General features: G+C 40.9%; 1 protein-coding gene across 4 annotated transcripts in view; it reads left to right on the top strand.

Moving 5' to 3' along the window:
- INPP1 (inositol polyphosphate-1-phosphatase) overlaps window positions 1–5,239 on the top strand; it is a 32,819-nt gene extending 27,580 nt beyond the window's left edge. For all 4 annotated transcript variants that reach the window (XM_082397416.1, XM_082397415.1, XM_082397414.1 and 1 more), the window contains exons 4-6: window positions 387–587; window positions 2,664–2,838; window positions 4,557–5,239. In XM_082397416.1, coding sequence (XP_082253542.1) covers window positions 387–587; window positions 2,664–2,838; window positions 4,557–5,124 — 944 coding nt within the window. In that variant the 3' untranslated portion in view covers window positions 5,125–5,239. The remainder of the gene's footprint in view (window positions 1–386; window positions 588–2,663; window positions 2,839–4,556) is intronic.
- The last annotated feature ends 7,464 nt before the right edge of the window (window positions 5,240–12,703 follow it).

Genomic DNA, 12,703 nt, shown 5'->3' with positions numbered 1-12,703 from the left:
ACAGTATACGAAAAGTCAAAAGGCAAAAAATATAAAGATTGATTATCAAGGACTCAGGGTTCTTAACTGGTCCATGAGCTCCCTTAAACTAGATACAAAAAACTGTGTGCATGTGCCCATGTGGACATTTTTCTGGAGAGTAGGTCCTCTGACACCTGGAATTCATTCCTCGCTGTTAGGTGCATGACTGACCACTGAGCAGCTATGACTTTATGAAGGCCACTGGGTGATTCTGGCAATCAGCCAGGTTAGGAAACACTGGTATGGATATGTTGCCCTCACCTAGTCTGAGGTGCCCTCACAGCTTTTGTTTCTTCCCACCCCTCTGTTGTTCTTTCTCCCCTGAAACTTGAGATGTAATGGTCTTTAGTTTGTCTTTACTCTAGGGGAAAAGATTATCATCAGACTGTGTCCAACAGAGGAAGAAACAGTAGATCTTCTCAACAAAGTCCTTAATGGTAACAAGTTGGCATCTGAAGCATTAGCCAAGGTTGTACATCAGGACGTTGTCTTTAGTGACCCAGCTCTGGATGCAATAGAGATCAACATTCCACAGGACACTTTGGGAGTTTGGGTGGATCCTATAGGTAAGTAGAGAGAGTGTTTGCTTTTGTTTATTTGCTTTCATTAGTAATCCTTTTTTTTTTTTGGCGGGGGGTTAGAAAAATAAAAATTGAGGGTATGGTTTAACTCTCCTAGGAGTTTTAAATTTTTTGAATTTTTAAAATGATAAATGACTTTCACTGCTGTGGCCCGGGATCAATCCCTGGTCAGGGAACTAAGATCCCACAAGCCATGCGGTGCAGCCAAAAAAAAAGATAAACGAAGAGCTGAGGTGTGTGTTATATACATATATCTATCACATATATCTATAACATGTGTGTGTGTGTACACACTTATACACACACACACACAGGCACATATACAAAGCTGAATTAACTCATTTTTGAAAGACCTCAGGGGCCAGACTGCTAAATATGAGAGAAGAATGAAGTGATAGCAGCTATAACTAATTGAGCACACATGCCATTTTAAGAACATTCAGCACCAGCAGATTATTGCCATCTGGGAATACTGTCCAGCTCATCAGATTTTTTAAAAAAAATCAAAATCCAGGTTTTTATGTGAGATTTCACAGTTTAACCACTGGCTACTAATTCAGTTAAACAAGCAAACAATCAAAACCACTATACAGGCCAAGCAAAACACAGCTGAATGTGACTCTTAGCTGTCAGTTTGTGAGTCCTGTGTAAACCTCACCATTAATTTTGTGGTCATGATTATAGTAGAAACATAATCTATAGCTCATTGTTTGAAAAGTATAGGCCTCTCTCAGTGATGCTATTAATATAATGCCCTAGGTATTAATCTTCGGAAGTCCCCCTTTTTCCCCCAACCTTCCTGGCATATTCTACCCAGTACAACTGCAACCAATCACGCTGAACAGGCAAACTCCCCCCACCCTCCCCATCCTACAAGCACATTAATAATGATAGAAATGCCTTTAGTTATCAGAGAATTAGAGAATATTCAGCCTATGGATTGTATATGCAAACTAAGAATGTTTTCCAGAATCTTTTATTGCTTGAAGGTAAATCAGCCTCAGTTAAGGTTTTTGAGGGACAGAAACCTTGTTTTCTTATTCTATCCTGAATTGATTCTGTTAGCTAGCTCTCTGGATCTTGTGCCTGGCACATCCTTAACTGGGCATTAACTCATTAGATGTTGGCAGTCAGCTGCTGGCATGTACAGTCTTTTAAGAAGAAACCTAGCTACTTGGCTTCTTTTTCTCAGGAGTACCATCAATTTCTTCCTCTTGTACTACCATCATTGTCTCCTTCCTTCTAATTTGAGGGGCAAAAACAAACAAACAAAAAGGTAATTCCACCCCTGACAGATTCCTGGAAGGAGGCTTTCCCATCCACCTTGGACTTGTCCTCTGATTAGTAAGAGCTCTAAGGAATCCCCTTGGTTATCCTGAGCTATTAGCTTTTAAATGATTTTGACATGTGATGGATATTTGAGTGCTTGTTATTTGCAAGGTGCTATGCTAGCTGCCATAGGAACTATAGACATGTCCTTTCTCTCCAAGAATTTCTATATAGTTGGGAAAATGAAACACAAACAGCTTAAAAGTGAAATACAAGAGGTCAAAAAAATAATTCAATATAAGTGACACCCAAAGGTAAAAACTGATTGGTTACTATCTTAGTCAGTTTGGGCTGCTATAACAAGATACCATGGACTAGGTAGCTTTTAAACAACAGAAATTTATTTCTCACAGTTCCAGAGGCTAGGAAGTCCGATATCAAGGTGCCAGCATGATTAGGTGAGGTCCTTCTTCCTGATTCATAATTGGTACCTTTTCACTGTGTCCTCACATTCTGGAAGAGACTAAAGATCTCTCTGGAGCCTCTTTTGTAAAACACTAATTCCATTCATGAGGGTTCCACACTGAGGACTTAAGTACCTCCCAAAGGCCCCACTTACTAATACCATCAACTTTTGGGGGTAAGAATTTTGGGGGGACATAAACATTCAGACCATAGCAGTTACCAAATTAGAAGAGAGAAACTATATAGTACAGGGTTTGTAGATGTATTCATCATCGTCTTCTAAGTAATCATTTCAAATAATCCTAACAAATTTACTTCATTTTTCAGATTCAACTTATCAGTATATAAAAGGTTCTGCTGACATTAAATCCAACCAAGGAATCTTCCCCAGTGGACTTCAGTGTGTCACTATTTTAATTGGTGTCTATGACATACAGACAGGGGTGCCCCTGATGGGAGTCATCAACCAACCTTTTGTATCACAAGACCTAAACACCCTCAGGTAAAAGATGAAAATTTTTGGTATATTATGGTTTTTAGAATTTACAACCTCAGCTTTGCTTATTGTCAAGATGATCTCTCCGTGTGACATTCCCATGACTCAGTAGATTTGGTATTCCTACTAAAAATCTGCATGTTTGAATTAAGTTTCTTTTTATTCTCAGCCCTGGGTCTCGCAGCAAAATGTGACAATGATCTAATGAAAAGCTGAGTAGGTACGGCCAGGGTTAGGACCTGGCTCTGGGGTGCTCTTCCGGTAGAACTTCCAGCATCACTTCCTCTAATGCCTCCTCCCTCCTCAGGTTCCCCTGGACTCCTGTGCAGGGCACAGATGCTCTGATCCATGGCCCATTCTTGCGGGGCTCCAGGGCATGGCAGAGGCCAAGAAGAAGCAGCTTTTCTCCTGTGATTTCAGTTTTTTATTGAAATAGATAATATTTTTTTCCACTTGTATAGGACTGCATATTTTTATTTATAAATTTATTTGATTTTTATTATTATTGTTTTTTGGCTGCGTTGGGTCTTCGTTGCTGCGCGCGGGCTTTCTCTGGTTGCAGTGAGCGGGCTTCGCATTGCGGTGGCGTCTCTTGTTGCGGAGCATGGGCTCTAGGCGCGCGGGCTCTAGGCACGCAGGCTTCGGTAGTTGCAGCACGCAGGCTCAGTAGTTGTGGCACGTGGGCTCAGTAGTTGTGGCTTGCAGGCTCTAGAGCGCAGGCTCAGTAGTTGTGGCGCACAGGCTTAGTTGCTCCGCGGCATGTGGGATCTTCCCTGACCAGGGCTTGAACCCGTGTCCTCTGCATTGGCAGGTGGATTCTTAACCACTGCGCCACCAGGGAAGTCCTAGAACTACATATTTATATTAAACTTTGACTTGCTTCAAGCAACTGAGAATTGTTTGTTCTTTAATTGTCATAAACTACACCTATGGAATTTTGATAGTTTTCTTCTAACCCTGCCTTTTTCCAAACTGAAAGTGTTTGTTGTCTTTAAAGGGTCGTTAAGAAGTTAAAAATAAGTGGGACTGGATGCTGGCATAATCATGACCTAGAAATGATTGACAAAGTAGTTAGTAGCACAGATCCTAGAGTGAGACTTCCTGGGTTTGAATGCAGATTCTACCGCTGATTTACATTCTTACACTTACATTCTCTAAGCCTCAGTTTCCATCTCTGTAAATAAACTATCCAGCATATATAGTAACTTAAACATTGAGAAATGATAGGTGCTATTTTTGTTGTTGCCAAAAATAATGAGTCCATCTTTCTTGGTGTTAAAACCAAAGTGGAGCTAGTGAATTAGAGAATGAAAAGGCGTTCCCAACTGAAGAAAAGCTTAAGGATTGTGAAAGATTTGCAGATTGAAAAGATTATTTATCTGTTCATCTTTCCCCCCATTAAACTTCAAATGCCAAAAGTGGCAGTGAAACTTTGCTCTGTTCCTGGAGGCCAGAAATCCCACAAATATTTTAGCATTGTCCTAGATGGGTGTGATAATACAGAAAACCTGAAAGCATTCCTAACCTGCAACAGCACAGGCAGCAAAACGCACAGGGAGTAACTTTTAGAAATGAATTAGCTACTTGGTATCCATTTCTAGGCTTAAGGACCTTGAGACCCATTATGTTATATATTTTTCATATCATCAAGTTGGGAAGCCATATGAGCAATGAAAAACGAATGGGATAACCTACGGCCACAAACTGAATGTTCTCTTCCACAGGTGGAAAGGACATTGCTACTGGGGCCTTTCTTACATGGGGACCAATATCCATTCATTTCTGCCTCCCGTCTCTACAAGAAACAGCAGTGAAACGCAGAGCCAAGTGACCCCAAACCCCAGCTCTGAGGCGGAATGCTCCCACCCGTTCTCAGCTGTCATTAGTACAAGTGAAAAGGAGACCGTCAAGGCCGCACTGTCACGTGTGTGTGGAGAGCGCATATTCCGGGCAGCTGGGGCTGGTTACAAGAGCCTCTGTGTTGTCCTCGGCCTTGTTGACATTTACATCTTCTCAGAAGACACCACTTTCAAGTGGGACTCTTGTGCTGCTCACGCCATCCTCAGGGCCATGGGTGGGGGAATGGTGGACTTAAAAGAGTGCTTGGAAAGAAACCCCAACTCGGGACTTGACTTGCCACAGTTGGTGTACCACGTGGGAAACAGAGGCGCTGCTGGAGTGGACCAGTGGGCCAACAAGGGAGGACTGATCGCTTACAGATCAAAGAAGCAGCTGGAGGCATTCCTGAGCCGCCTCCTCCGACACCTGGCCCCTGTGGATGCACATACATAGACGAGCTCCATCCTCAGGGACTCGAAACCCACCTTCCTCTTCTGAGGAGCATTTTTCCATTATGTGTTCATAACGTTAATGTCAATAAATGACTGATATTCGTGCCGCAGTTAAATGTGCGAGATTCTTAATAGTGGATTTTGTACTGTTTATGTTGCTTGAAACACTTCAATAAAATATTGAAGACAGGAAAAATTCCTGCTCAATTAGTAAACCTCTTCTAAACATCTAAGGGATAAGTTAATGTCACTGAAGTATTAGGGAGAGCAAAGAGGGGGTTGAGCTTAGTTTTGTTTCCCTTCTGGAGGAAAAATCTGCAGCTTTAGCCTTTGGCAAAACATTTAGAACTGTGAATTTAGCCATGTTCATGTACTTTCAACAGTATTATGTTTCTTACAAGAATTAAAGCCTGGAGCACTGTGGGCTCCTTCCTACTCACATACCCTCTCATACTCACACATTCTAATATTCTCTCTCAAATTCATAATCTCATGTGCCCTCTCATTCTCTCTAATTCTGTCTCTAATTCTCTCTAATACTCTCACATACACACTCTATTTCTGTTGGTAAGACAGAAGGGGATAGGGTAAAGAGGTTTGTGTAATTTTTGCATATTTACTGCACTTCAAAAACCAGAGGTAGAGTCCTTGGACTACTAGAATCCCATGTTTGAAGGTCCTCTGAGGTGGGTGGGACCACTTTTCCCATCCTGTTTAGCAGCCCTGGTGAGGAGGTAGCGCCACCATCTGGAGGGATTAAACTCTCACCTCTGACTTCTTTCAGCCTTGCGCCCTCTGGGGGCCAAAGGATATGTTCTGGAGCATTCTGTTTTTCTACAATTACAAACAAATGAAAGTAAATCAAACTCTTTTTAATAGTATTTCATTGCACACAGCAGATTCAATGACTTATTTAGTGACAGGGTTATAGTTTTTAAAGTCTGCACGTGCTTTGTGATTGTGGGTCCTCAAGCAGTTTATTCTTACCACTAACAGTCTAATTTTAAAGGTTGACTTTTAAGTCAAAGTGAGTTCATTCTTCACAAAACACATTAAAAACCAAAACCCAGAAACTAGTCCTGCTGCCTGATAGTCATCAGAATGGAGAAATAGAATATGGTTCAAGAAAAAGCATTTGTTGTCCACATAAACATTTTTAGAATGTAACTGATCAGTAACATGCAGTGAGAAGTCATCTTCAATGTGATCTGAACAAGAAGTTTGTCAATTTATTGCGGGGAAGATTGGATAGAACAGAGAATCCAATATATTCTGTGAACATCTATTATACACATCCATTGTCAATCTTTGCCGGAAAGCTAAGGCCCTTCCTTAAGCATGTGTGTGCTGATTGGTCTGCATTGTTTTTCTTGCATAAACCACACCCATGGGAGTATGATCTCTGTTTCTGATTCCTTTAGAGGGAGAATTATTAAATATTTGCCATGTAATCTGAGAACATAATCATTCTGGATTTAAATTTTTTCTCTCCATTTTTACAATTGTCTCATACTCAGTAAATTTTTAAGACTCGTCATTATTTTCTGAAGTCTTCAATTCTCTGTTTTAAAACATTTTACATTGTATTTAATCTATTATTAAAAGTAAAATCGGAATATACAGTTTTGGAAAGAAGCCAACCACTCCAAGTAAACATACACCTCAGTTGATGGGAATGGGAGTTGGGGATTGTGATGGAGGGGTGTTCCAGAGAGTAGCCTGTTGGTCATGAAGATCAAGTGTCTTGTGCATCAGCCAGTGTGTTTTGCAGGAGACTGGCAGAGAGGTGAATCTGCCAGGTCGCTTAGATGGAAGGTGATAAAAAGAGAGCTCCCCCTGCACATCAATAAGAGCAGTCTCTGGGAAGCCAAGTCAACGTTGGTTCCTCTCTTGCTCCTGCAATCCACATCCAATCACTCAGGAAGCCAGAGTGATCCTTTTCCAACATCTATCAGATCATGTCTCTGTTCAAAACCCTCCAATAGTTTTTCTTTTTTTTTTAACATCTTTATTGGAGTAAAACTGCTTTACAATGGTGTGTTAGTTTCTGCTGTATAACAAAGTGAATCAGCTATACATAAACATATATCCCCATATCTCCTCCCTCTTGCATCTCCCTCCCACCCTCCCTATCCCACCCCTCTAGGTGGACACAAAGCACCGAGCTGATCTCCCTTTGCTTTGTGGCTGCTTCCCACTAGCTATCTATTTTACATTTGGTAGTGTATATATGTCCATGTCACTCTCTCACTTCATCCCAGCTTACCCTTCCCCCTCTCCATGTCCTCAAGTCCATTATCTACGTCTGCGTCTTTATTCCTGTCCTGCCCCTAGGTTCTTCAGAACCATTTTCTTTCTTTTTTAGATTCCATATATATGTGTTAGCATACGGTATTTGTTTTTCTCTTTCTGACTTACTTCACTCTGTATGACAGTCTCTAGGTCCATCCACCTCACTACAAATAACTCAATTTCGTTTCTTTTTATGGCTGAGTAATATTCCATTGTATATATGTGCCACATCTTCTTTACCAATTCATCTGTCGATGGACACTTAGGTTGCTTCTATGTCCTGGCTATTGTAAATAGCGTTGCAGTGAACATCGTGGTACATGTCTCTTTTTGAGTTATGGTTTTCTCAGGGTATATGACCAGTAGTGGGATTGCTGGGTCATACGGTAGTTCTATTTTTAGTTTTTAAAGGAACCTCCTCCAGTGGTTTTTCAACTCTCTCAGGGTAAAAGCCAAAGTCCTTGCACAGCCTATGTGAGAGAAAAAAAAAAAAAAATATATATATATATATATATATGGGTCTGGCGCAGAGCTCCTAAAACCCTTGTAATCTCCTAAGCGATAAGAGCACTAGGAGCATATTTTGTTCCAATAGGTAGCCTCCTGGATGGCTCCTGGGTGCGGACGTCACCAGAAAGACCAAGCCGTAATCAGGAGCTTGGAATTTTCAGTCCTGATTCCCCCACCTCCCTGCCCCCAACTTTTCTAGAGAGGCTAGAGGGACTGGAAATGCAGTTAATAATTGATCATGCCTACGTGAGGAAGCCTCCATAAAATCCCAATAGTGTGAGGTTTGGAGAGCTTCCAGGTGGGTGAACACATCCACCTACTAGGAGGGTGATGCACCACAACTCCACGGGGACAGAGCTCCTGAGCTCAGTACCCTCCCAGACCTTGCCCTATGTATCTCTTCATCTGGCTGTTCTCTTGTATCCTTTATCATATCCTTTAATAAACTGGTAAACTATGAGCTTCCCTGAGTTCTGTGAGCCACTCTAGCAAATTAATCAAACCTGAAAAGGGGCTTGTGGGAACCTCTGATTTATAGTCGACTGGTCAGAGCACTGGTGACAACCTGACGTGTGACTGGCATCTGCAGTGGGGCAGCAGTCTTGTGGGACTGAGCCACTAACTCAGGTAGACAGTGTCAGAATTGAGTTTCTAGGTCCTATCTACGTTACTAACTTACATTTTGTTTTCTTTCTCATATTTCCCATGTTATAACTGCTGATTTATTCCTTCTCTCATGCAATCATATGGTACTGTATCTTCACTGATTTAAAATCTGTTAAAAATAACATGACTATGGAAAAATTCTGATCCACCATTTTGTTTCAATAGTCCAAAGTGAACCACAAATGAAACTTGACACATACCTTACTACCAAGGAAAGAGTAAGAATTGGTATTAGGGAAAGAGCATGGGTTTTGGATTAACACACCTGGGTTTAATGCCACCTACAATGTGATCTTAAGTTAGGTACTAAGCCATGTAACCTCTTTGAATCCCAGTTTCTTCATCTGGTAAATGATTTATGTCATCTCTCAGGACTACTGTAAGAAGGAAGTGAAATAGTGTGTGTAAAACATCCCTTACATAGTAGATGCTCAATGAAACATAGCTACTAATACTTTTATTTTTCATGTATAACGTAGTCAACCTAAACATTATCAGGGAACAAAACCATGACAAAATAAGTTAAAAGAGAGACTTCACTTTATTCAGTCAGTCATTCAGACAATTTGTTAATAGGCTTAATTCTTTTACTGTAATATAATAACATAATATCATGTAACAGCTAACATATACTGAGCACGGTACTCCAAGCACTGTGTTAGACACTTAACTTGCATTAATTTATTTAATGAGCAAAATTTGTGTATTCCCAGCTGCCATGGCATAACACTGTCTTTTCCTCCTGACTAGATGTTTTGCTTGCATTTAAAAAATCTAAATTAATTAATAAAATAATTTTTCAAGATCTGCTTTTTAAAACATTTTCTACAGATTCCTTTTACCTGATACTCTGTACGCCAGCCACGTGCTTCCACTTACCGCCACCTTAATCTCAATCCAACTGTTCCTAAGGATTGGCACGCATGGTGAGTAGGGTCCTAACAACAATTGTCTTTTAATGCCCTTTGTATGTTGCCAGTCTTTTACCCTGGCTTCTGACCCACTAGTTATAGGCTCCCTGCATGAGATTTTGACATACCAAGGGATAAGTATTCTATAAAGGGCTTTCTGCTATGTTATAATGATGGGAGTATGAAAAAACAGAACTTTGCACCTGTGTGTAAAGTCCATAAGATAGACCTGTCTGGAAGAAGCGCAGCCAGAATAACTTTGCAGTAATACTTTGTATCAGTAGCATTAGGTTTAACCGTGAATGGCAAAATGCCAAAATAACAATGGCTTAAATAAGATAAAAGCTGAAAGGAGGCTCGAAAAGCTAAAAAGTCCAGAGCTGAAAGGAGGCTCGACCCCGAAGTCCTCAAGGAGTCACACTCCCTCCATCTCGCTGCTCCCCCAGCCCCAGACCATGGCCCTTCTTCTCAGGTCTAAGACAACAGGATCTGCATTTTAGGCAGCAAGATAGAGAAGACAAAGAAGAAGGGAAGGATAGGTGATTTTTCACATCACTGACCAGAACCTAGTCACATGACTACACATATAGTCTCCATTTTGGGCAACCATGTACGCAGCTGAAGAACAGGCATTTTATCACCCTGGAAGATGGGAAACAGGTATTAGAGGTTATCTAGCAATCTCTATCGCCCAGTCCAAATGAGCTGTCCAGGCTTTTGCCTTCATCTGACCTCTGATCACACATCTCTCGTTCTATTTACTAAGGTCTCATGACATTTATAGCCAGATTTTTCCAACCCTTAGCTACACTCACTTATCTACTTATGATGTACTTATCCACATCATCCCCCAAAGAATGAAAGGTGCCATAAATACATGCATTCATCAAGATGATAAAGAAAGGGAACTTCCTGCCAGTAAAAGCACGGATGAAAATATGAGACAAACATAAACACAGTTATTCTTATCTCAAGACCTGTGAGAAATCTCTGGGATTCTTGATCCTGGCACTTTGCCTAGAAGCCTACTGCCCCCTCTTATCAGACCACACCTTCTGCCTCTGTTGAGTGTTCAGCATGCAGACAAGCTTTGTCAAGTCTCTGCTTTCAACTTTCAATACATTGCTTAGCCATCCACTGAAAGAGTCTGCTCAGCCCAGTACACAGCAGCTGCTCGTAACCCCTCGTCCTGCATCCACAGCCCAGAGCATGTTAACTGTCACCAGCCTTAAACACAGCTACCGCACAAAAACAGCCCTGCCCACTCCACACATTTGCACACATCTGCTGTTTTCCCAAAAGGGGGAAAAAGCAAACAAAATTTTCCAACAGTTTCCTTCTTGTCCCCCAGTTTTGTTTTTGTTTTTATTTTTATTTTTTCTGTAAGTGCTAAATGCAAAGACAGAGTAGAAACAGTAAGTTATAACCTTTCACATCCATAGTTAACAGTCTAATTGTACCTGGCTTGGTACTTAGGTTGTAACACACGTTCATAAAGCAAGCCTAAAGAACTGTGAATGTCCCCTCCGTGGCAGGGGACTCAATTAAAGCCTGGTATGTACACAAGAAGATCTTTGAAACTCGACCAGGGGAAATAGCTGTTTTTAGCATTGACATCTTTCTTAAAATGTTTTATATGCTTATAATTTCTATTTGATGATCAGTATAGCCAAAATTCTGACTCTGTACAAAATGCCTGCAATTCTAAATATGATCTTTCTTTTCTAAGCTGTATTTTCAATGCTCCTGATCCTGAAGGAGCCATGATCATATAGGATTAAGAGCTTTCTCTCTTTACCTATGAAAAAGAGAAAGAGAAAAGAACCATTCTTAGGCTGGCTTCATGAGCTTGTGACTTCTGCAGGCGCGGAAGGCTTCTCACTCAGAAGGGCACCATGCTTGGTTCTGCTATTGCCATCTTGAAATTCTCAAAAATTTTATCTTTGAACTTGTAAGTTAAGTTGAAAGGACAGTGAAGCACACGTGTGAACAGAGGTGCGATGTACAACATGTACTCACCCTCTTTCCCTGCAGCGCCGTTCCATTCACATAGTGTTCACAGTGCCCGGTGAGCACAGAATTCCTATGGACTCATGATGTATGGGGGTTCAGTGAGACTTAAAGCAAGCACAAGGTAAGTGTATTACAGTTATGACTAATTGGGAGGGGGATGACAGCCCTCAAGAACCAGGATTTGCTTGGAATGCCAAAAGATGACAATGGCATTCTAAGAAACATAAAGGTCCAATGAAATCTATCATACCCTTTCTTATTTGTGTTTGTTTGGTTTTTTTCCTGTATAATTACAGCAAATCGCATAGGCTGAAAAGGATGGCATGGAAAGAAAGGGAAAGATAGGGCCACCCATAGTTCCTTCTCTTCCTGTCCTTCCTTGCCAGAAAGCTGAAGGTAGAGAGGATTGGCAGGATGTGTGCATGTCGAGAAGTGAAATATAAGTGTTAGCAATACCGTATGCTAACACTTATATATGGAATCTTAAGAAAAAAAATTGTTCTGATGAACCTAGGAGCAGGATAGGAATAAAGACGCAGACGTAGAGAATGGACTTGAGGACATGGGGAGGGGGAAGGGTAAGCTGGGACGAAGTGAGAGAGTAGCATGGACATATATACACTGCCAAATGTAAAGTAGATAGCTAGTGGGAAGCAGCTGCATAGCACAGGGAGATCAGCTCGGTGCTTTGCGACCACCTAGAGGGGTGGGATAGGGAGGGTGGGAGGGAGACACAAGAGGGAGGGGATATGGGGATATATGTATACATATAGCTGATTCACTTTGTTATACAGCAGAAATTAACACACCATTGTAAAGCAATTATACTCCAATAAGGATGTTAAAAAAAAAAGAACACCTGTGACTAACCTATAAGAAATCCTACACTTAAAATCCTGTTTGACTACTTCATAAACAGTTATTTTAATATTTCATTTATGTATCTAGAATTATAGGGGCAAAAAGGCATTCCACGTACATTTTCCTTAGAACTGAAGGAGAGAATGTGTTTAGCAGAGAACCATGGCAAAAGTTGTAAACCATGGCGAACACTGTAAAGCAATTATACTCCAATAAAGATGTTAAAAAAAAAACCCAGTTGAGTTACTTTTGTGCACTCTTTCCACTCTTCTGGTAAGAATAAGATATGTATCTGTGTATGAGCTATAAAAAATGAACTGTGTAATT

The sequence above is a fragment of the Balaenoptera borealis genome (genome assembly GCF_965194805.1).
Source record: "Balaenoptera borealis genome assembly, chromosome: 6".
NCBI lineage: Eukaryota > Metazoa > Chordata > Mammalia > Artiodactyla > Balaenopteridae > Balaenoptera > Balaenoptera borealis.
The sequence above is the reverse complement of the archived record's forward strand: the minus strand, read 5'-3'. Positions and strand labels throughout refer to the sequence as shown.